The sequence below is a fragment of the Emydura macquarii genome, unplaced genomic scaffold, assembly GCF_026122565.2.
Source record: "Emydura macquarii macquarii isolate MOO-44397 ecotype Brisbane River unplaced genomic scaffold, CSIRO-AGI_Emac_v2 contig_3671, whole genome shotgun sequence".
Taxonomy (NCBI): domain Eukaryota; kingdom Metazoa; phylum Chordata; order Testudines; family Chelidae; genus Emydura; species Emydura macquarii.
The window spans coordinates 6,585,834-6,608,366 of record NW_027133808.1 but is presented as its reverse complement, the minus strand read 5'-3'; the positions used below and the strand labels follow the sequence as shown (position 1 = coordinate 6,608,366).

The 22,533-nt window shown below is 38.5% G+C and overlaps 1 protein-coding gene across 2 annotated transcripts in view; it reads left to right on the top strand.

Moving 5' to 3' along the window:
- The window catches only part of TM9SF2 (transmembrane 9 superfamily member 2), a 70,340-nt gene extending 52,299 nt beyond the window's left edge, over nucleotides 1-18,041 (top strand). For both annotated transcript variants that reach the window (XM_067536797.1, XM_067536798.1), the window contains exons 12-17: nucleotides 2,360-2,417; nucleotides 3,060-3,219; nucleotides 4,280-4,431; nucleotides 5,508-5,619; nucleotides 6,220-6,391; nucleotides 16,598-18,041. In XM_067536797.1, coding sequence (XP_067392898.1) covers nucleotides 2,360-2,417; nucleotides 3,060-3,219; nucleotides 4,280-4,431; nucleotides 5,508-5,619; nucleotides 6,220-6,391; nucleotides 16,598-16,665 — 722 coding nt within the window. In that variant the 3' untranslated portion in view covers nucleotides 16,666-18,041. The remainder of the gene's footprint in view (nucleotides 1-2,359; nucleotides 2,418-3,059; nucleotides 3,220-4,279; nucleotides 4,432-5,507; nucleotides 5,620-6,219; nucleotides 6,392-16,597) is intronic.
- Nucleotides 18,042-22,533: the final 4,492 nt, after the last annotated feature.

Genomic DNA, 22,533 nt, shown 5'->3' with positions numbered 1-22,533 from the left:
CTGGACCTGGACTATACCTTGACCAAGAAATTTGGACCTTGACAAAAAATAGACTACCCCCTGGGTTATGGTATCAAACCTAATATAATTGGGGAGGTAGACAGCTAATGGTATCATCCCCATATGTGTTTAGTGGTGATGGGAGTAGCTTGTCAGCCAGTATTTGGATATTCTATTGGACTAGCAAATGGCCAGGTGACTATTTGCTAACTCCAATTTATTCTGCCTGCAATTCTCATTAAATGATGCAATCAGCACAGTATATATCATGTGAACTAAAAGCTGCGCATTTATTACAGTATGTATATAATGTGTGTATTTGTGTATATATATAAATAAATAAATAAATAAATTACTGTAAATATTAAGAAATATAAAGCTATATACATTTAAAATGAATGTCTAATTCATAATGGTTTTTTAAACATTTTAATGGAAGATTTGAGCCCAAGCTGAGAATAGTTAGTTAGTAGACACTACCACTTCTTATAAAGTTGCTAAATAAGGATGGGAACTTAATTAACACAGTATAATCATAATCAGACCCGATTCTTGAAATAAAAAGGCATATTATTATTATGACAGAGCTCAGATGAAATTGCTAGCTTCAATGAATTCAAGCAAGAAGTTTGTCCTATTAGAGCATACTGAATTCTTATAAATTTGACACAACTTTAAAAGTACTTCTAAACCAAGCTGATTTAATATTTGGATATCACACATTTCTTAATATTTCTAAGATTCATAAGGAGCACTGATGTTGGCCGTGAACAACTTTTATCGTTATTAGTAAACTCTGTCCAGAATTTTAAACTAATCATTCATTTTTTTAAAGATCCCTAGCTATAAATTTTGTTTGCATCAGTGTAGTTGCGACTATGTAAAAGTACCTTGCATATTGTGGGAACGAGAGAAAAACTCTCTGATAGGTTCGGTTTGGGATACGGGGGGTTAAGCGAGACAGTGATGATTCTAGGGGTTTGCTTAACCAATAAACCCTTTATTTTATAATAAACAATTCTATCCTTATAATAAACAGTTCTATTTCTATAATAAACAGTTTCACAGCAAGCAATTGCACAGCAAACAGTGATAGCAAAGGGCAGGAGAACTCCGTGCACGAAAAGACAAAATGTGCCACCCAAGACTTTAGCGTTTTGTGATCTCTCCTGGATCACCACATGGCTGCCAGCATGTGACACTAGGGTGCCCAGTTTTGGAGTTCCCCAAAGAAGTTACAAGACAAACACAACAGAAAACAGTTAATCCATACTCACAAACATTATGTACAGGTATACTATGCTGGCCAAATTCAGTTGCCGTTTGCTTAAGATACTGCAGACGGGAGAGAGCCACTGTGAGTGATCAGTTCACGGTGAAGCGGGCTAGTGAAGATGCGTCAGCCCGCCGAGCCGACAAGACCGGGGGATATGCAGGATGCCGGGTGGATTCAATTCCTCTCTGCCTTCTGCCACCTGGGTTTGAACTTTTATAGTTTCCCCTGGTCAGCAGAGGCTAAGCCCCATTGGTTGCTATTTGCTGCATGACCTTCTAAGGTCATGGCTTGGAGTTTAGCCAACGAGGTGCTCCTGATTTCCCGGGCAGGTATGAACCAGCCAATCAGGTGATTACAATTATCCTGGGCAGTTGCTGACCATGCACCAGCAGGTGGGGTCACTTCATTTCCTTATAAGGAGACAGGTACATGCGGCTCGTGCTGCTGAGTCAACCCTCCCTAGGCTGCCTCTTTATCCACGTGGGGGGGGCAGTGCATGTGGTGCTGCAGACGCCACTATGCAATTCAGTCTCCACACATATTAGTTTATACTGCTCGTTTATTCTAATCAAACCTTCAGCTGAATGTTAAATAACAAGTGTAAGCCCTGAGTGATCAAAAAGTTTAATTTTCTAAGATGATTGAAGTATGCTGCAAATCAAGTTCCCTTTTTAACATAGGAAGTTAAATACACTATGGATGACTAGGCACCTAATTCTGCTTGTCTTACTTATGCAAGTGTTTCTACTGGAGGCATGTGGAGTTTGGCCCTTATGTATCCATAATGCATTTAGCTTTCTAGGGAGTAGGGAAGAAGTGTATATAATAAAATAACTATTTTGACACCTAATTTATTTTCATTTTCATGACTGTAGTCTTAAATGTTTCTTTTCATAGGAAGCTGGGTAATTAAGGAGCAAATCAAATAAAGCAAATTCAGTTTTCCATAACGAAATATTTTTAGTTTAATGCTTTGACCTTAAGTTCAAATAATGTTGTGCTGGCCTGCCCAAGTATAACTATGTTATGTTTTTAAAGGAACTGTAATGCATATTTTGATAGCTATCAAATATTTTAATACAGCATTTGGTGGTGAGAAATGGAAAACAAATGTCCTGCTGACATCATTCCTTTGTCCTGGGTAAGTTAAATCTCTAAATGCGTATTGCATACTTGAGTTATATTTCTGACATAGCTAATTTTTAAAGCTTCAATTATACCTGTAAAACCTACTACATCTTCTTTTCATGCGAGAAGCCATGTGAATAGCAAGGGGCATTTGTCAAAAACAAACATGCTAATTACACATGCTAGCTTTTCTTCAAGTTTTGTTTACTCTTACCACGTGAAAAAATGGGTTATGTAGTAGTAACATGGCAATAGTAAGTTTTGAACAGGCACACTTTTTCATGTATTTGTTTTTACTCTCTAAGCTGTTTCTCAGACCACGCTGTAGTTGGTCTTATATGATGTCGTATACTGTACAACCCTTGTGTTAAATTTTTCTCCTTAATCACAGCAAGCAGTCTTCCCCTGAAGTGCAGTTAAGACAGGCATATATTTGAAACTGCTTAACTGGAACGTCAGCTCCTGCTGGAGTTCAATCTCACTAGACTAAGGAAGAAAGACTAGTTTGACCTCTTCATTTGATATTTTCTGTGTCAATTGGTCTCAACATATATTAACATTAAGATATTAATACAGTAATATGGTTCTGGTAATGTTAATATAAATATTATTGGGCATTTCTGTTTCTTTTTTAAGCATGTTGTATATTTTTCAGAATTGTATTTGCGGATTTCTTTATCATGAACCTAATTCTTTGGGGAGAAGGATCTTCAGCAGCTATTCCCTTTGGAACTTTGGTTGCTATTTTGGCACTTTGGTTTTGCATATCTGTGCCACTGACATTTATTGGTGCCTACTTTGGTTTTAAGAAAAATGTAAGTGATTATGTGGATGTACACTGCATGTATAGTGGCTTTTAGTCAACTGATCTTTGGATTCCACTGACTGTTTTTCCAGTCCCTTTATATAGTTGATAACGAATAGGTCTTTTTAGTTTAGTGTTAGGTCTTAGTGTTACTTACTCTGATCAGTGCATTTGACTCCTGAAGCTTCTTTAGATTAAGCAGTGATTTGGGGCATTCTGGGTGTTGATGAACCTCTCTTTAATTTAGAGTGAGTTTTGTTGACTGAATCAGATATGAGGGAAACCACTTACTGGATTCCTTAGTTATTCCTTGCTTTTTTCCATGGTTCTTAATTCCATTTCAGAATCTCTGAGGAAGGGACAAGGCCTATGGTGGAATCTTTTGATATTCCACTTCCCTAAGTGAGTCCCTGTGGAAGGCCATTTCTCATGTGGCAAAGATAGATATCTTAAAAAGGAAGACTTCATGGGCCATAGAGTGTAATCATTTGTGTTGCCTTTATTTTTATGTGGGTTTATACAAAAATAAGAAGGGACTCCTATCCAAATTGTTGGTGCCCTTGATGAGTTACAAGAACAGAAATACAATTAAGTATCACTTAGTCACCCATTTTACAAAACTGCCCTTCCCCATGCAGACATAATCCCTACCAGGTGTTACTCTTAGCATCTCACACTAACAGATTCTCCTTGCAGCATGCCCTGCAAGTTGACAGAGCAGGACTATTTTAGATTGAGAAGAGCAGTTTATTCCAGAGCTGTGAGTCCCTCTCTCTAATCAAGGGAGTTCGTTCAGTGCCTGAGCTGATAAAAACTGTGGTAGTATGACACAAGGAGATTCCCAAGAGATCAGTTGCTACATCTTCATTAGCAGTAATCTTTCAAGAACTCTATTACCTATTTTTGTTTGCTCTGAGGCTGTTGGCAATTGGGCTGCTAGAAACAATGACAGAATGATACTAGATGGGCACCAATTTGTTGTTAAATACAAATTTAAGTTGACTTTTGCTACTGCTAAGGTCAAATGTATTTAATTATTACATATTTAGGAATCTTTCTTGTCTTTAAAGGCTATTGAACACCCAGTTCGTACTAATCAGATTCCTCGTCAGATTCCTGAACAATCATTCTACACAAAACCATTACCTGGTATTATTATGGGAGGGATTCTGCCCTTTGGGTGCATCTTTATACAGCTTTTCTTCATTCTCAATAGTATTTGGTAAGTTAACTTAGTTGAACTCCCACAATTATATAATTTGTTATTTTTCTCTTTGAACCTTTTGTTCTCTACAGAACTTGACCCTACCTGTGATATTTTTCTAAAGTATTGATTAATTCACAAGAAATGGAAACATTTGTCATTTAACATTCCACCACTCAGAAAGAACTCCATGCTGTTTTCTTCTTGCCCATGCATGTAGAGAAATAGCTTAACAGATTCTTAACAGCATACAGCTGATCTGCAATATTAAAATTACTAAGTTTTATGCACTACACCTATGACTTCATACAGAAGAGCCTCTGAAACTGACATTATGGTATATTCTTGAGAGAAGTGAACAGTATATTACAATGGATTTATGAAATTAATATTATAGAGCAGCATTATTGCTTCAGGAAAACTGTTTTTTCCTTTCCCCAAATCTTCATATAGGCATTAGGGAGTAATTCATTTAACCATTCAAAATAACCCACCAAATACTAGTGTCAGTGAATTCAGATGTGTGCTCTGAGTATGCTAATGAACTGCTGTACTGTGAGAATTCTGCCATCCTTCTGGCACAGTCTAGTTATCTAATCTCTCTAAGCTGTTTCTGAACTCAGAAGAAATAGATGCCAATACACAAATCTAAAGTATTGACACTTACTCTGTTTTACTACTCTGCCACTTTCTGATTGAAATGAGGAGTGAAATCCTGGCCCTGGCAAAGTTCCCATTAACTTCAGTGGAGCCAGGATTTCATCAATGTGTCCAGTCGGTTCCTCTCACCTCATAAACCTCCAAATCTAAGAGAAGTTTTTAGGTTTTGAGCTTGTTTGCTTGCCATTTTAGAGTAGAGTTGCCAAATCACGCATTCCCAGCTTCAAAAACAAAGGATGAATTAACTTCCTTCCTCTTCCCCTTGTGTACACACTAATGACACTATAGCCTGGTGGGAGGGAGAAAATATTGTTTAAGCTTCGGCCTATATTAAAAAGGAACATGTTGTGCTAGTACTGCTTTTTCATATTGAGAGATGTATTTTGGAGGAAAATGGCATTTTATTTTATTTTAATTCTCTGTTTTGATTGTAGGTCCCATCAGATGTATTATATGTTTGGCTTCCTATTTCTGGTGTTCATTATTTTGGTCATTACATGTTCTGAGGCCACTATACTGCTTTGCTATTTCCATCTTTGTGCAGAGGTAAGAAATATTCTTCACTATTCACGCTTTATACAATCTCCAGGACACTTTCACAAAATCAAACTTCTATAACTGGAAATATAATCATTCCAGAATTTAACACTAATAGAATATCTAAGATTCTATTAAGATCAGCTTAAAATGTAGTAATTGGACACTCATTGCTTGTTTCTGATAAGGGTTGTCATTACAAAGATTATTTTGAATGAATTCGTACTCAGATTCAGTACCAGTAAAATATATAGCTCATCTCACTGTTTTCTGTAGAAATCAGTTGGCTAGACAGAAGCCTTTATTTTGTCAGAAGTGTTTTCTTTTTGTTGCATGTGCTTGACCTGCAGAAGTTGATGTTTGCATGCACTCTTAAAAATCTAGCTCTTCTGTTACTTGGGCTTGTAGATTTTTGCCTTTTTGGTGTAGATCTTTGGCTTTCTGATTCATAGTATGAACTGTAATTAAGTGATCCAAAGTAATAAAATGTTATCGTTAGCTGTTTAATGTGAAATACCAAGTAGGAAAAGTTCACTTGTAATTTTGCATCTGGTAATTGACTAGGTTCAGGTTCCAGGAAATATTATTTATGTTTTTCTTTTCTTCTAGGATTATCACTGGCAGTGGCGTTCATTCCTTACCAGTGGTTTTACTGCAGTTTATTTTCTGATATATGCAATACATTATTTCTTTTCTAAACTGCAAATCACAGGGACAGCAAGCACCATTTTGTACTTTGGTTACACCATGATTATGGTTTTGATCTTCTTTCTTTTCACAGGTAAGTATATTGGAACCTTGGTTCTTGATATTACTTGCTTTAATTTTAGTGGAACACTAAAAATATCATAAATAGAAATATCTGAATCTTTCTGTGAATTCATAGCTGAATGTTAAACCCTTGATTTCAGGTCAGCTGTTAGATTTTTGCTAATGCATTTTACTAGAAACTCTGTGTCCAGAAATTTCAACCTCTGCTTTCAAAGGATTAAAATAGTAGCTGAAGAATCATAGGTTAGTTATAACTAGCACAGTAGACTAACACATTATTTATATTTACCTAATATTGCTATTGGTAACTCCTGCTGTTCAAACTAGACGGCATTTGTTGAAACTTTCTTAAGCACATGCTTGAAATTGTCTTCCAAACGTTCAGTGTTGTCCGTATTTTTAGAATTGTTTAATGTGATATTACATCACTATAGAATGATGTGTACATATTTATGAGTGTATAGAGGTTTGAATTGCACTAAGGGCAGTTTAGGTTGGACATTAGGAAAAACTTCCTAACTGTCAGGGTAGTTAAGCACTGGAATAAATCGCCTAGGGAGGTTGCGGAACCTTTGTCAGTAGAGATTTTTAAGAGCAGGTTAGACAAAAACATGTGTCTGAGATGGTCTAGATAATACATAGTCTTGCCTTGAGTGCAAGGTCCCTTCCAGTCCTATGATTCTATGATATAAGCATATTTTTAAAAGTTAAATTATCATTGGAGTGGGATGCATTGCAAGATCAGCAGGTGGTCCTAGTTTGAGATGCAGAGCAGCATTTTTATCCTGAAAGCTTACTGGACTACAGGGGATGGTATGTTCTAGAAATAAAGGTAATAGCATGACAGTAGTGGGTTTTTGTTTTGGAAGTGTGATGTTCTTGCAAGATTTGAAGGTTTAAATGTTGAACATCCTGCAGATAGTTCTCTTGCGTGAGTGTTTATTTTTTGAAGATGTGGGCTTTTCTGAGCAGTGTTATGATGAAATCATATTAATAACTCCCTTGTAAAGGGTAAGCTTATAATGGAAATAGTCTTACACATTTGACTTTTTTGCCTATTAGGCCTCAGTAATAACTAAAAATAAGGGTTAGTTTTTACCAAGGTGGAGTGTAAGCTTTGTGTTAACTTCCATGAGATCTGGTGTTCATTGAAATGGAGTATTTAATTAATTTTTTTTAAGTAATTCTTTTGGTTTCAGAGATACCCTTCAAAATCTGAACTGACCATTAGTCTTGAAGTTACCATAACCTTTTTAGAGGTGGTGCTTTTTAGGAAAAATCTATGTCATCTGCCAGAGCTCTTACCTAAAGATCTTGCTGCTGGGATCTTCCATCTCCTTTCCCAGTTACTGAGGACAAAGTTCTCCCCATACCTCCTCATTAACTCCCCTCAAATCCTTTCTTTCTCTCTCTATTAGCTCCTGCAACAGCACTACCTCTGGTTCCTGAGTTCCTGATGCTTTTACCTCTATTGCTCTGAGAATGGAGCCCCAGTAACAAGGCCTGGTGGCAGAATGCTTCCTGTCTTCTTGTGCACTGAAACATGCTACGCAGACTTGGAGGTGGCGCTCCCCTCCCCCCTTCCATACTGATAGGTACCCCCACTGCCTACTCCCAGAAAGCGTAAAAGCTCTGAGCACCATGCCAACAGAGTTTGTAAACATATCCTCATGAATTTCACAATCTATAATGGTGGTATTTCTAAGCCCTAGTCTAAATTACAAACTTATGTCAGTATAACTGTTTTGCTCAGGGGTGTAGAAAATCCACACCCCTGGGCAATGTAGTTGTACCAACATTACCTCCAGTATAGACAGTGCTATAGCAGGAGGGCTTCTCTCAGCATAACTAATGCCTCTTACAGAGGTGGAATACCTAAGCTGATGGGAGAAACTCTTCATTGTTGTAGGTAGTGTCTTCACTAAGCATTACAGATGTGTAAGTGTAGACAAACCCTAAGACTTGAAATATGGAGAGCTTTCCAAGGTTAAAGCACCAGAAATTGCATTGGAGAGGCTTAATACTTCCCCGAGGCATGTGATATGGATCTGCTTTTGGTGGATACAAATCTATAGCCCAGCAGCGTCACAGAAATTAAACTCCCTGCCATCAGAACTTTTAAGAAAAGTCTCACTAAAGTTGTGAGCAAAGTCATTTAAGCTATACTTGACTTAAATGGACACGAGGAAAAAATGTTATTTTGCATTTTAAAGGAAAACTTGTAAGGAAGGCAAGAACCTAAGTTTGAGAATATTATCCTTTTAAAATAGTAACAGAATCTTATCTACAAAAAAAAATTTTTAAAAACTGCATCTATTAACTACACATTTCCTGCATTTTAAGGTTTTGACATCATTGGTACTTAATCTGGTATTCCATGTCACCTGTAAATTAAATACCTTATCCTAATCCATATGTATTTTTGTAAGCCCCAATTTACTACTTCCCCTTTCACATTCTGTATACTAACTAGCTGCCTAGTTAACCACTCCCAATATACAGGCTAGAAGTTCTGCTCTCCTTTATTCTACCATCCTGCTTCTAGACCATACATGATGGGTAGAGACAATCTGCATCTCAGACTGAGATAGAGAACTCTGGGCTTATTTATATTAGAGACGTTGCACTGCTCTAACTAGATCAGTTTTAAATAAATTTAATTCCATTGATTCCAATTCCTAATATAGATGCATTTTAAACCTTTTTTAAGCCTTCCTTAGATAAATTGATTTTAGGTTTAGTTAATTACATTAATGAGCTCTTATCATACAGACCAAGACCTCTGTCTACCTTGATGATATTGTAATATTGTCCAGAAACAAGTGTACCTACCTCACTGGTTCAGAGAATTCTTTTATCCAGTCCATTCTGGTCATGCTGGCTATAAAGTCCAGCATACTGCATACACTCAGCTAGGGGTTTTACTTCTGCTCTCTTTCTTCTCCATGGAGGGAAGAGGACTTAGTGTGGTAGGCCCAGCTTGACAGCCTCTTTGCACCGCAGGCAACATGCATCTGCCATCTTCCACTTGCCCTCCTTCCCTCAGGTCAGTCAACATGTCATAAGATATATAATCTGATGGCATTAAGATGTATACAGTGCATTTCTTGTTCCTTTGCCCACTCAGCCTTGGTCATGCATGTTGCACTGGCAGCTGACCATCAGCAATCAGCTGTGCAGAGTTTGATTACAAATAAGGGGACCCCTTTCAGCAAGGGCTCAGGTCCGAAGGTACAAGTATCTTACCCTTTATCTGCCATGACACTGTCTCCAAAAACTCTTTGTATCTGATATTGGGCTCAATGGTATATGAGTTTTATATTATACAATTAAAATATACTTCTGGCGTTAATGTGCTTAGTTTTATGTGGTACTTGGTCATTGTCTGTAACTTGGAAGTTCAGTGAGGATACGGCAGAGTTAAAATTGGTATTGAAACTTTAACTGGACATTTGCTGTTTATAGTGTTTAGATTTTCTGAAACTGTATAATCCTCAAATGTTGTAAAGGAGGACATCATACTCTCGACCATATTTTTAAATTCACTCTTTTGGTCTGAGAGTAATGTCCATACTAGAATAGATTTTGGTCTGCTGTTTTTTCCAAAAATAGATTCACTCTAAAATTTATGGAGTTAATTGAACTATTTTAGGGATAAGTGTTTATATAAAGAGAGAGAGAGTTAAGGAGTATGTTCTTCTCAGAACTTTTAAATGAAATAACTATGTATCCAAAACTGCTAAACTGCTCCTAAAGGCAAGTAGATTTCTGCATCAAGATGATATAAAAGCTAAAAAATAAAAATAGTAATTGTTGTATCAAAACTGTTCTGCTGCTGCTTGTTCATCTGTTAAAAATTGTCAGTATCAGGAAGGGTTTTGACGGTGCCCTGCTGCTATGTCAGTGTAACACATGCTTCAGGCACTTGCTTCCACACTGCATTCCAGGTCATTGATCAAACTCAGCAGGCAGGATACTGGAAGCTACATGACAAATCTTTGTGATTCACAGCTGGGCCCACAACTACGTATCATAGTAAATGAGTCAGTTAAACATCACTAGTTTAGCAAGCGTGAAAAAATTACCATGATATCATTCATGAGTCTTCACAGGATTTTATAGCAAATGATTTATTGCTGAACTTTCATCATGCTCCTTGTCAAAACTTAAATAAAACATGTTGTCTTAAAGAGTTAGTTGGCCCTTACACAAGTTAAAGCTACGATAATATTAGGTGTAGCCTGATTTTGCCTTAGTATATCTTGCATGGTTTTCGTCCTGGCCTAATTTTTCTGGGAAACAAAGATTCTCATAACAGGTGCTATGAAAGCCATTTATGTCAACCATGTTTCTAGTTTTAGCTGTATTTTGAAGGAATAACGTTAAGGTGGTTAGTATAACTTCATCAACATAGCTAGTTTGTGCCCGACAGTATATTTTTGGTGTATCTGTCATACCTCGCCAAAACGCATGGACAGAACTACTCTCAATTTCAAATGAAAGAACTCTCACAGAAATGAAGGAAGCAATCTTTGTCCTTGAACTTCAGTTTAAATGTGACTTGAGAATTAAACCTCTTTGACTATATTTTTAACTATCTTTTCAAAAACTGTTTAATAAAGCATGTGGTGTGAAAATATTTTTACCAGAGCAACTTTGGCAAATACTGAATTGTATAAACTTGTAACTTGCTTAAACAGGACTATAACTGTGACTTTTGGGTGCCTTTTTAGTCTTCAGTGTCTCTTTGAACATTTTTAACATGTTATAACTTTAACAGAACAGCAGTTAAACTTACATTTTGAACTATAGTGTTGAAAATTCCAAGCCACCTTTTTGAGCTACAGATATTAAACAGTGAGCTATGAAATCCTTAACTGCACTCAGGAAGTAGGTGTCAATTAACATTTTTTAAAATAATCCTTACTTATATTAGATCAGTAGTAGAAAAAATCCACCCTGCTTGATGTTCATGTCCTGCATAGCATATTTAAATTCTGCAGAATCTAAGCTGCTTCTTCAAGTGGAGTGTCCAGAGGGACACTATTTCAGGTGCACATGCTCCCTGTGCCTTGGGAGATTTTTGATTGCAGTGTCCATTTGGACCACAGATGTGTCCTACACGTCCTCATGCTCTGTACTGAGACTATATAAGGTTGTGTGAGTGAACCATCCTCAGTTCCTTCTCACCTGCCTTCAGCCAGAGATGGAATGTTGTGTGTGCTTATTTTCTCTTTAGAGTTAAAATAGTATTTAGGGTTAGTTCTTTCATACTTTATAGTTGTTGGCATTGTTGTTCCAGTTTTCTCCCTCTCTCCCCACAAAAAAAAGGGTTTCCCCCATCGAGGGGATTAAAAATTTTTCTTGCATCTGGGATGCCAGGTTCCCTGTGTTTTTAAAAGGTTATCTCTCCTGTCAAGAAGCAATTCCTGTCGGCAGCAGGCATTCTCCTTGTATACATTGCTTAGGAGATTCGCATATTCCTAGCAAGTGCTAGATTTGCACTTTGTTTAAGGAAAGATCCCTTGAAAAGAGAGGAATTTAAGTATATACTATTGATGATGGGGCAAGCCTTATGACCAGCTTTGCATCTGGGTACAGAGAGCCCCCCTGTCCAAGAGAGCCTCTGCTTCTGTTAGTGCCCTGTCTACAACAAGATCAGGGTCACAGAGAGCATCCAAGGTGAAAGCAGTGTCGAGACCCTGATCTCCAAGATACTCCATGGGTGAAGTACCTATAACGGCGCCAGGAGTACTAAGAGCTTCCCACCTGAAGATGAAGGAGGAGGATAAGAGGACCAGAACAAAGAGTTCCTCAAAGAAGATTCAGTCGCCAGAGACCTCAGGCCCGAAGAGAAGTGCTGTTGAGACTCTGAGTACTTTGTGAATCATGAAGCACTCTTAAGACTTCATCTAAGACCCATACCTCTGTGGTAAAACCTGTAGTACCAAAGACCACTACTGCCATCATCGGGGACAATGATAGTAAAGGAGCAGCCTTATTGGAATTTGCAGTACCCTTGGTACTGACACCACTTCCTTGAACAGCAGAATCAGGAGGAACCTTGATGCCTGTGTCAGGTTCTGTTGTGGTCACAGTACCACAGAAGTTCTAGTATCCTAAAGACCTATGGTACTGAATGAGCCTGAATCTCCCCTCCTTGAAACCTCCAGACACCTCTCAGTACCAAGATTTGCTGGATCACTGACCACTCATGTTGTAGTGAGACCCACCACTTCTCCAACTTTTACCATTCAGGAAGAAGGGTTGTCACCTTCTGTCCAATACCTGAAGGAGCATTTGGACTCAGAGCTTTCAGTTCAAGGCTCTCCAGTTTGCTCTAGGAGACTTATTCCTCTCTGCAGATGCAAGAAAGGCAAGATACAAGACCTCTGCCTCCTAATACTTAAGGCATGGGGGGTAGCTATTGTTGGTCTTATGGTCCTCCTCCTTTGCCCTGTTGGTATCCATGGGCAACATATTGGCAGCAGTTTTGAGGATATCCAATTGACTCTCATAAGGAACACAGAGGATCTTGCTCCCTGGTACCATCCATCACTCCCCTCCACTTTGAATCAGCAGAAGCAAGGGTAGGATGAGGCAGAAATGCTATCATTATCTAACTTTTTATAGTTCCAGGACCTGATGAAGCGAGTCGTGGACACACTTCAAATTCCCCTGGAGAAGTTCATGATTCCTGTCACAAGCTCCTGGATATATTCATAGGATCTTAAGACTGAAGGGACCTCGAGAAGTCTTCTGGTCCAGTCCCCTGCACTCAACGCAGGACTAAGTATTATCTAGACCATCCCTGACAGATGTTTGTCTAACCTGTTGTTATATTGCAAAGCTCCATTTCAGCACATGTGGCATAACTGATTAATGAAGCTCTTCTTGAGCCAGCTAAGACCATCTGGCAAACTCCAGCAACGGCACCCCATACATGCAAGCATGCTGATTTAAAAACCCAAACAAACAAACTACAATCCTGGCCAGGTATTCAGAGTCCGTTTTCACCTGGCACCAAATTCCCATAATCAAAAACAAGTCAATCAAGATCATGACAGACAACATATCTTGTACATATTCTATCAATCATCAAGGAGGAGCCCTTTCCCCCTCTCTCTACACCAAAGCAGTAGAGCTCTGGAATTAGTACATAGACACCCAGATAGTCATTTTAGCTTCTGGCCTCCTGGGTGTAAAACACCATGGCAGATGACCGCCACAGACATTTTTCCCTAAATTACAAATGGGAGTTGGACTCTTGAATCCTGAACAAAATTTTCCTATCTTTTTGCCATTGCAGCGAACACAAAGTGCAGAAAATCATCTTCCAGAGGAGGACTCAATCCCCAATCTCTAGGACAGAGGTCAGCAACCTGTGGCACACATACCAAAGGTGGCACGCACGATGATTTTGAGCATCACGCTGCGCTACTCCCAACTCCAAGAAGGGCCACGTGGTGGCTGCTCCCTCCTTCCAGCCCCGCCCTTCTCCCAAGTGGGCCGGGGCCCAGCAATGCCTTGCTGGCCAGAGCCTCATCACTCCCAGCCCCAAGCAGAGCTTCACGGCAGCCACTCCTCCCTTCTGGGGACCCAGGGCACGCAGAGGCCAGGTAGCCTTCCCCGCTCTCACTCCTGCTCCCCGCCATCCCTGCAGGTGGGTGGGGGGAGGAGGTGAGCAGGAAACGGGCCTGCAGACACACATACACCACAGCCGCTGCTGCCGAACACCCAGTAAGTCACTAGCCAGGGCACTGGGCCCACAGCACATGGGAGAGAGGCAGGGGGAAGACTTGGCATGCCCCTTCCCAAAGGTTGCCAACCCCTGCTCTAGGAGATGCCTTTCTCATTATGTGGACAAAGGGTCTTTTTATGTTTCTCCACCAACTCCATTGCTTTTAAAGATTCTCATCATGTTTGAACAGACCAAGCGAGGATCATTTTGACTGCACCAACTTGACCAAGACAAGTTTGGGTTCCTTACCTTATCAGACTCGCTTCTCACCATGTGTGGCAGCTCTTAGTCAATTCTCAGTTGTTGTTTCAGAATGCGGTTTGAACACTTCACCCCAATCTGATTGTTCTGCGAGTCCAGTCATGACTCCTTAATGGTTTTCAGGACTAGAGGCATCTTGTTCACTGGGAGTACAACATGTGTTGTTAAATAGCAAGAAGGACTCTCCAAGACATGCTTACCTCCAGAAATAGAGATTTCATCTTTGGGGTAACCTCTGTCATTTTTCACCTGTCCAGTTGTCTCTTTCCACAGTCTTGGATTACCTGTTGGAATTGAAAATATCAGGTCTCTCTATGAGTTCCATCAAGTTTCACTTAGTGTCAGTAACAGCTTTCCATTCTCCAGTAGAAGGTTTCTCCATTTTTGCACATCTGACCATGACGAGATTCCTGAATGGTTTTATGAACCTTTTCCCACAGATTAGAAATCCTACTCTGCTTATGATCTCAATCTTATTTGAGTGACTAGCTACATGCTGTCTGTTACATTTTTCTATGAAGATGGCCTTTTTGGTGGCCGTCACTTCCGTGTGAAGGGTTGGGGAGATTGGGGCTCTAATGGCAAGCCCTCCATTTACTGTGTGCTCTAGGGAGAATGTATCATTATGTCCCTATCCAAAATGTATACCTAAAGTTTCTTCTGAGTTTCATATTAATCAGACTATTCATTTTCCAGTTTTCTTTCCTAAGCTGCATCAGTCTACAGAGGATGCTACCTTCCATACAGTAGATGTTAAGAGGGAATTGGTCTTTTATTTGGACAGAACTATACCATTTAGGAAGTCCCCTAGACTTTTTGTTTCTATTCTGGGTAGGTTTTGGGGATCACGAAAAGACTCTTTGAATGGATCTCTGGATACCTGTTATGGTTTGGCTGATACTCAACCTCCCACATTCTATTAGATCACAGTCTGTCTGTAGCCCTACTCAAAGATGTTCCAGTTGCTGAAATCTGCAAAGCTACAATGTGGACTTCAGAGCATATTTTTTCCAGCCATTATGCTTTGGTTCAGACTGCTAGAGGGCAACACAGTTCTCTCCTCAGTGCTGGACTCTGTTTCAAATCTCCCACCTGCTTAAGGGGGTTACTGCTAGGGAATCACCTGAAGTGGAGCACTCACAGGGACACTGCTCAGAGGAGGAGAGGTTACTCATCTTGTGCAGTAAATGGAGTTTTTTGGGATGTGTCACCCTGTGGGTGCTCCACTACCTGCACTCTTCCCTTCTGCTTAGGAGTTTCCTCCTGTGGGACTTAGCGGTACAGAAGGAACTAAGGGTGATTGGCCCACACACCCCTATGTAGCTTGGGCAAAAGGATAAGTGGACCAAACAGCCACCGCTACCAAAAATCTGTGATCAAAGGTTTAGGGTGTATGTGCACCTGAAGTGGAACACCCACAGAGACATACATCCCAAAGAACTGCACAGTTCTGCACAATACAATACAGTTACTGCACAAGATGAGTAACCTTTCATGTAAAAAAAACTTTCTAGCACTTGACTGCCAAATTTGGAAAGGGTTTTTAATGTGTATGTAAATCATTGCAGTACTGTCTTCCTAAATTTGCACATAGTTTGAAAGGGTGGCTGAGAAATGTGAACTGCTTTGCACCCCATTAATCTAATTGGGGTGTTAACTGAATAGTGTAATGACACTCTAAATGTCATACATAGCTGATCACTTTAACAGATGCAGTAGAGAAAGGGTGTCGTTGTGAACCAGGTAGGGAAATGCTTCAAGGGGGGAAATAAAAGACATTGGAAGGGAGAGGAGGCATGTGGAGAAAAGGGGGTAGAGAGAAAAGAGAAAAAAAGAACAGAAATAGCACCAGTCTTAAAGGTGAATATATTCTTCCACTGAATGATGCTTAACATAACGAAGCATTTAATAGATAATTCAATTAAAGTTCAGTTACTATATAAACACCATATTCTGTCTGTGCAAAGTTTCCGTTGACATCCATTGGCGATCAGCTGTAGACTGAGGGTAGCATGTAGTCCTAAACTTATATCCTGGTCTACAGAAAAATGTAATTTGGTCCTACACACAGAATGAGTCTCTAAGTTGTGTTAGCCCCTATTTTAGTTGTGCTAATGTGTAACTACTTGTTTTGACAGAAGAATTCTGTCTATATGTACACTTCCATGTTTATTAATCTGCTCTTTGAAAACTTTTTTTTTTTTTTTTTTGTAGGAACAATTGGATTCTTTGCATGCTTTTGGTTTGTGACCAAAATTTACAGTGTGGTGAAAGTTGACTGATGGAAGAAACCAGTGTGTGAAAGTTGACACAGAAGAGATTTAATCTTTATTAACATAATTTAAAGACCTGTTCTCGGTGATGAACTTTAGCTTTATCAGACATATTGGCATCCTGTTCCTTGGGAATGATACTGAATACACATCCTCCTCAGAACACTTTTTCCACTAAAGCATTTGTATTGTGATTTAACAATCTGTTTTCATTCAAATCTTCTTAATGAAGACCAGAGTTAAATATTGTATGCACTTGTAAATATAACTGTATTGTAATAGAAACATTAAATTCTAATGGCAGAATAGAAGTGGCTGTATTACGCAACTTAATGATACTGCTGAATAAAGTACAATTGTAAATAGGATTTTCTAGGCTTGGTAGGAGGGATGAATTATTTTTCTTTGAATAAAATGAGAACTTTTTATCATGCTAACTTTAAAGGATGTCTCCGAAGGTGAGTTGCTGTTTGGATGTGATTTTTATTTTGTACTAGTGGTATGTCCATAAATATTCCAATTTCTGTGACTTCATTAGTTTCAGTGTTATTGGCCTTTTAAACTATGTGCCTCTGAGTCTTTGAATTTATAAATTCATAATCTTGTAAAAATGTCTTCAGTGGATCATTACATATTATAAATAAGTTCATGAAGTTCTGTAAATACAAATACATTGACAAGGGAGGTTTAAAAATTATGTGGAGTCTCTTTTATTGCATTTTACTGTATTTGGTTAATGTATATTGACACTCCTTTTGATTTAGGAAAAATTCAGTCATTTGTTCTACATCGCCAATACTAAAATGTGATTGTGGTGCATGAAGATGAAATTGTAACAATTTCGCAATTATACATACATACTACTTAAATGCACTGGATTAATCCGGCCCTTAACCAAGCTACTTTTTTTTATTAAACTAAGTCAAATGTTGAGAAGATCTTAATATATGAGCAGCATTCATTGCTGATATTTTCTTAACTGATCTTAATGATGCATATTCTATAAAGCAACTGTGGCTAGATCTATTTAAGCAAAAAAACTGAAAGGACCAGAGAAAAAGAACCACTATTTTTGCCTCATGTTAAGAGAAACTAATCAGTTCCAGGTGACTGACTAGAATTAATTATTCCACAGTAAATTTTACCAAAATTGAAATATGTTATCTTGTTCAATTATTTAGATTCAGAATACAGTTAATCTCTTAGCAAGGGCTGCATGTTTTCCCCAAGTCAGATAAAATTTTATTAAACTTAAACTGCATGTACTAGTTGCCATTCATAAGTTGTTTCTTTTGTCTGATTTTTCTAATGGTATGCTTTTGTAAAAGACCTTACTTAACCTAATGATGCTCGAATACTAAATCAATAAAAATATTGTTGGTTAAGGTAACTTCTCATTATTAACATCTCCAAGCTGGCATGTTTAGTACTTAAGATAAAGAAATTTCCAAGTTTTGTGTTAAAAAAACAGAAAAACACAAGTTTGGATAACTTTGGATAAGTTTGTATTCTTGATTTATCTTCTTAGAGCCTAATTCTGAACCCTTCACTATTCATACCCCCAAAATCTTCATTTATAAAACTGCATATATTTGCTATGTGGCAAGTGTGCATACCTATCACATCTACAAAATTCAAATATTTTGATTCAAGGAATTGGACTCGGACCACAAACAAACTTCGGTATTTACTTGTTAAAAGTATAAAAGTACGTGGCTTGTCACAACTTAATTCTAACTCTGACCCTGGATTGTTTATGTATTTTGTTACTTTGATTTAGGAATCTCTGTTTTAAGGGAATACTTTTAAATGGATACTTCTGATGTATTAATGGAAATATTGGGGTCGGTAGGGTAAAAAGAGTTACAATTAGAGCCCGTCAGAAATTTGCCGATGAAACGTTTTTCCATCAGAAAATGCCAATTCATCAAAAGTAATACACATCTGCAACACAGGTCATTTTCATCCTGCCATTTGCACCATACAGCAGCAAAACTGTCAAATCATGTCATTTTCAGTCAGAGCTGCAGGGGATCCTAGGGAGCATACTTCCCTTTGAAGTATGGAAGACTGCTTGGAAACATGTTTGATTTAAAAATTAAAATCTTATGGAATTTTCATTTCATGGAAATTTCAGAACTGTTTTGTCTGAACTGGAATGAAACAAATTTTGAAATTTTCTGTAAAATGGGAACTGACTACCAGCTCTTCTTATGATTGGTTTTTCTTGAGAATTTCAGTTTAACAGAAGTATGATGGTACAGTGATGTAATCTTGGACAGTATATATATATATGCAGATGCTGTTTGAGAGGCTGATTAGTATCATTAGTTATTTTTTTTCAGAATAGTATAGTTTCCAAATAGCTCCTTAAAACTTTTACTACTCCTGCTCTTAAATGTCCCTGGTATGAGCTAATGCCTGTCAATATTTGTAAGGCTCTGATTATAGATTCAAAGTACAATACATGTTTTAAATTTGAAACTGCCTATAAAATCTGTTTCAGCCATAGAAACTTAGAAAACTTGAGATTTCAATGGACTGAGAAATCCCCCAAAGAGTTAAGTGCATTGCAAATTTCAAAAAAGGACCCATTTTCAGGCTCTATAACCTCAAGGACTTAACTTATTCCAAAAGTTCAAAACATTCTACATGTCAATGTGATTTAAGTCTAAATATCTGAAAGCCTGCTGCTATGTTTTGGAGTTATGGCGTATCAAAATCACTCTACTCTAGAGAATGTACTGTGTCTCCCTAAAAACATACTTGGAAGAGCTGGGACTAGAACCCTTGTCCACTGTTCCAAAATACATGGTTCTACACGTCAGACAAAGGGAGATTAGTTCATTGTTACGGAAGTGTGTCTGTCCGGATGACTAATCACAGGTTAGAAAAAACAATGTGCTCACACACAGGGTGCCTGATCCTGCACCACCGAAATAAACAGCAAAAAACCCCACAAACCCTTACTCTTCATGGCACTTGGAGTAGCATTGGATCATAACGTCCATTAAAATTAGGAGGGACAGGATTTGGTCCTAACCTCTCTACAACAAAAATTGAATTGTGCTTAATTTCAGGCTATCTTGAAATACAGCCAGTGCATGAGGTTCTAGGGAGATTTTACTGACTGGAGAGGTTGAAGGCATAGGAATAAGCTGTTGAATGATCACAAAACAAAGCAATGTTGGACAAAAATCAAAATTTCAAATCTTTATTAAATTTTGGTGACTTGTGCATAAACGGATTCTGTGAAGCTTGAAGGAAATACAGAATTCTCCTTTGCCAGTTGAACTCTGAAAACAATCTTCAGACCACAAAACCCTTTTACAAGCCATTTATAGAGATGGCTAAAATAGAGCTCCCTAATGGAAACCTGGTGTACTCTGAACTAGACAGGCTTCCTTTACATACAGGTAGGGTTTTTTTTTTTTGCTTTTTAAAAAAAATTTTGTCTTTGTATTCAAATCATAAGTTTTATGCTGAAGCACATTTTTGTTTGGTAGGTTTATAAATTCCTCACAAAGTAGGTGTATAATGGAAATATTGACATAACCTTTAACTGGGTGAAACCAAAAGCTTTATCCTAAATACATGCTGAGGGGGGGGGAGAGAATAAAGCTAGCAGCAATATTTTGAAAATGATGTCTTCATTAAGAGCACTATGTAAAAAGAAACATATTTCTACACTAATAAACTGAGGCTTTTTCTTTTAGTGATCTCTCTTGAAGAAAGCCACGTTATTTTCAGTATAAGGAGTACTCAAGAAAATCCTTTTGCATCTCAGGCAGCGATATCTTCCCTCTTCTGGTTTTGTGTGTGTGTGGGTGTTCTATAATTTACAGATCGCATTGCTGTGAGTGAGGGCCCACAAAAGATGGCCTGATTCAGTAGTGTAGGGTTGGGCTGTTTGGAAGAGGCTTTTGTTGCATGGGTTTCAATGGACTTGCTGAAAATGAGCCTAAATTATGCTCCTGGTTCTGTTATCCCTATGCTACTATGCTGCATATAGGGACTGTTGCCCTGCACTTAAAGGGGTCTTTTTGGCCCATCGAAGTTCTTGAAGGGATCCTTGCTATCCTCACTGCATGGGGCCATGTTCCTTCTTTCTTTAGAGGGGAGTGCATTGCCTGTCAGATCTTTAGGTGATAATTGCTAACACTAATTTAAGAGGAAGAGGGGCTGTAATTTGTCACAGAAACATAGGAAGCTAGCTCTGGAAGGTTCTGTGCCAATGAAAGGCAGCTAATGGGAGGAAAAAACTGACTGTCAAGTGAGAGCTGTCAGACCAGGCTGTGCAATGAAGTGAAGGAAGCTGTTGCCAGAAGCTATAATGAAAGGATTAGGTTACCACTTTATAATTTGATAGTTCTACTTATGCTGCTGCCCAAAGAGGCTCCAGAGTTTTCCACTAGTGCCACTGCCTAGCACACATCTGTTGACTGTTTCTTCCTAAGTATCTCCAGGGTCACAGGATTCTGTTGCCCAGAACCTGGCTGAAGGCATACATGGGAGAAATGCACTTAACTGCCCTGGGTAAGAGATCCTACATGGAGAATTATGACAGAGTGGGATATGTCTGTCAGATTATGAACTTGTGACACATTGTACCACAAAATACCACCTATATGTTTGTTACTGAAACATGTCGTGAGTCTCGGAAATGCCAGCAGACCAGCTCCTCAAAAATAACAAAGGAACTGTGAACACAAGCTTTACATGTCAAGCCTTGTACAAAAAGGGCATAAGCAAGAATTTGCAATTTATATGAAGGACTGAATGCAGAGGACGTAGACAATGGGGCTGCCTAACCTCATGACACAACAAGGATTTTTCCAGTCCCTGGAGGAGAGTATAAAATAAGGGACAGTGACATCATGAGACCAGCTATCCTCCCCAACCTATACTGACGGCAACAAGATCGTTTGGAAGACCAAAGAAACATTTGACCTGGGGGAGTCAAAAAAAGAAAAAAAACTTTCCAGTTAGCACAGACTGCTGAAGGCTTTTGGGTAAGAGAAACCTTATTGCTTCAAATTTGATTTAGCCTGATAATGTTTAGGAAATAGCTTGAGGTTTTTATCTTTTATTTCTTTTTGTAACCAATTCTAATCTATGTCTATACCGCTTAATCACTTAAAATCTATCTTTCTGTCGTTAAACTTATTTTAATGTTTTAGCTAAGCAAGTGTGTTTTTAACTGAAGCTTGGGGAATCTACTCAAATTATAAAAGCTGGTGCATATTTGTACCCTTTGATGGTATGACAAACTAATTACTGAGCTGTGGTCAAAGGTCTGAGGCATTGGTTTTAGGGTCTAGGACACCTGGACTGCAGTATCCTACATTCCAAAGAAAGGCATCAGACAAGAGGTCTGAGCCTGGGAGTGTCCTAGTGTCCCAGAGCTAGAAACATTGAATAGTCTCTGCCAAGATCCAGTTGACATAGAAGCATGAGACCCAGCGATTGGGTCCACTCACAACAGACTGGTAGCCATAATTTGTAATAGAGAATAGCTGTGCTCTGGACTTAGAGCAGGTATAAGTTGTAAGCAGTGTTGCTCTTGGCTTCTGTACAGCAATTGTTATTTACCAAGTGGTTCTGTCCATTGTGTACCATGTATAGTTATGGCTACTAGTTCCAATGTTTGAGACAGTACACATTTCTGGTTTCTGTATGTCACGCGGGCTGGCTTGAGTGGGGGGGCATTTACTCTACTGTGTGACATCAGTATGTCATGATAATTTCTGTGAGATATATCATGTCTGGTACTGTTAGAATGGATATATTGTGCTGAGTAAGATAATAATACTCATGTTCATGTATTATATGTAAAATGGAAGTTATGGATGTATTTGATATTTCTGTATGGCAATT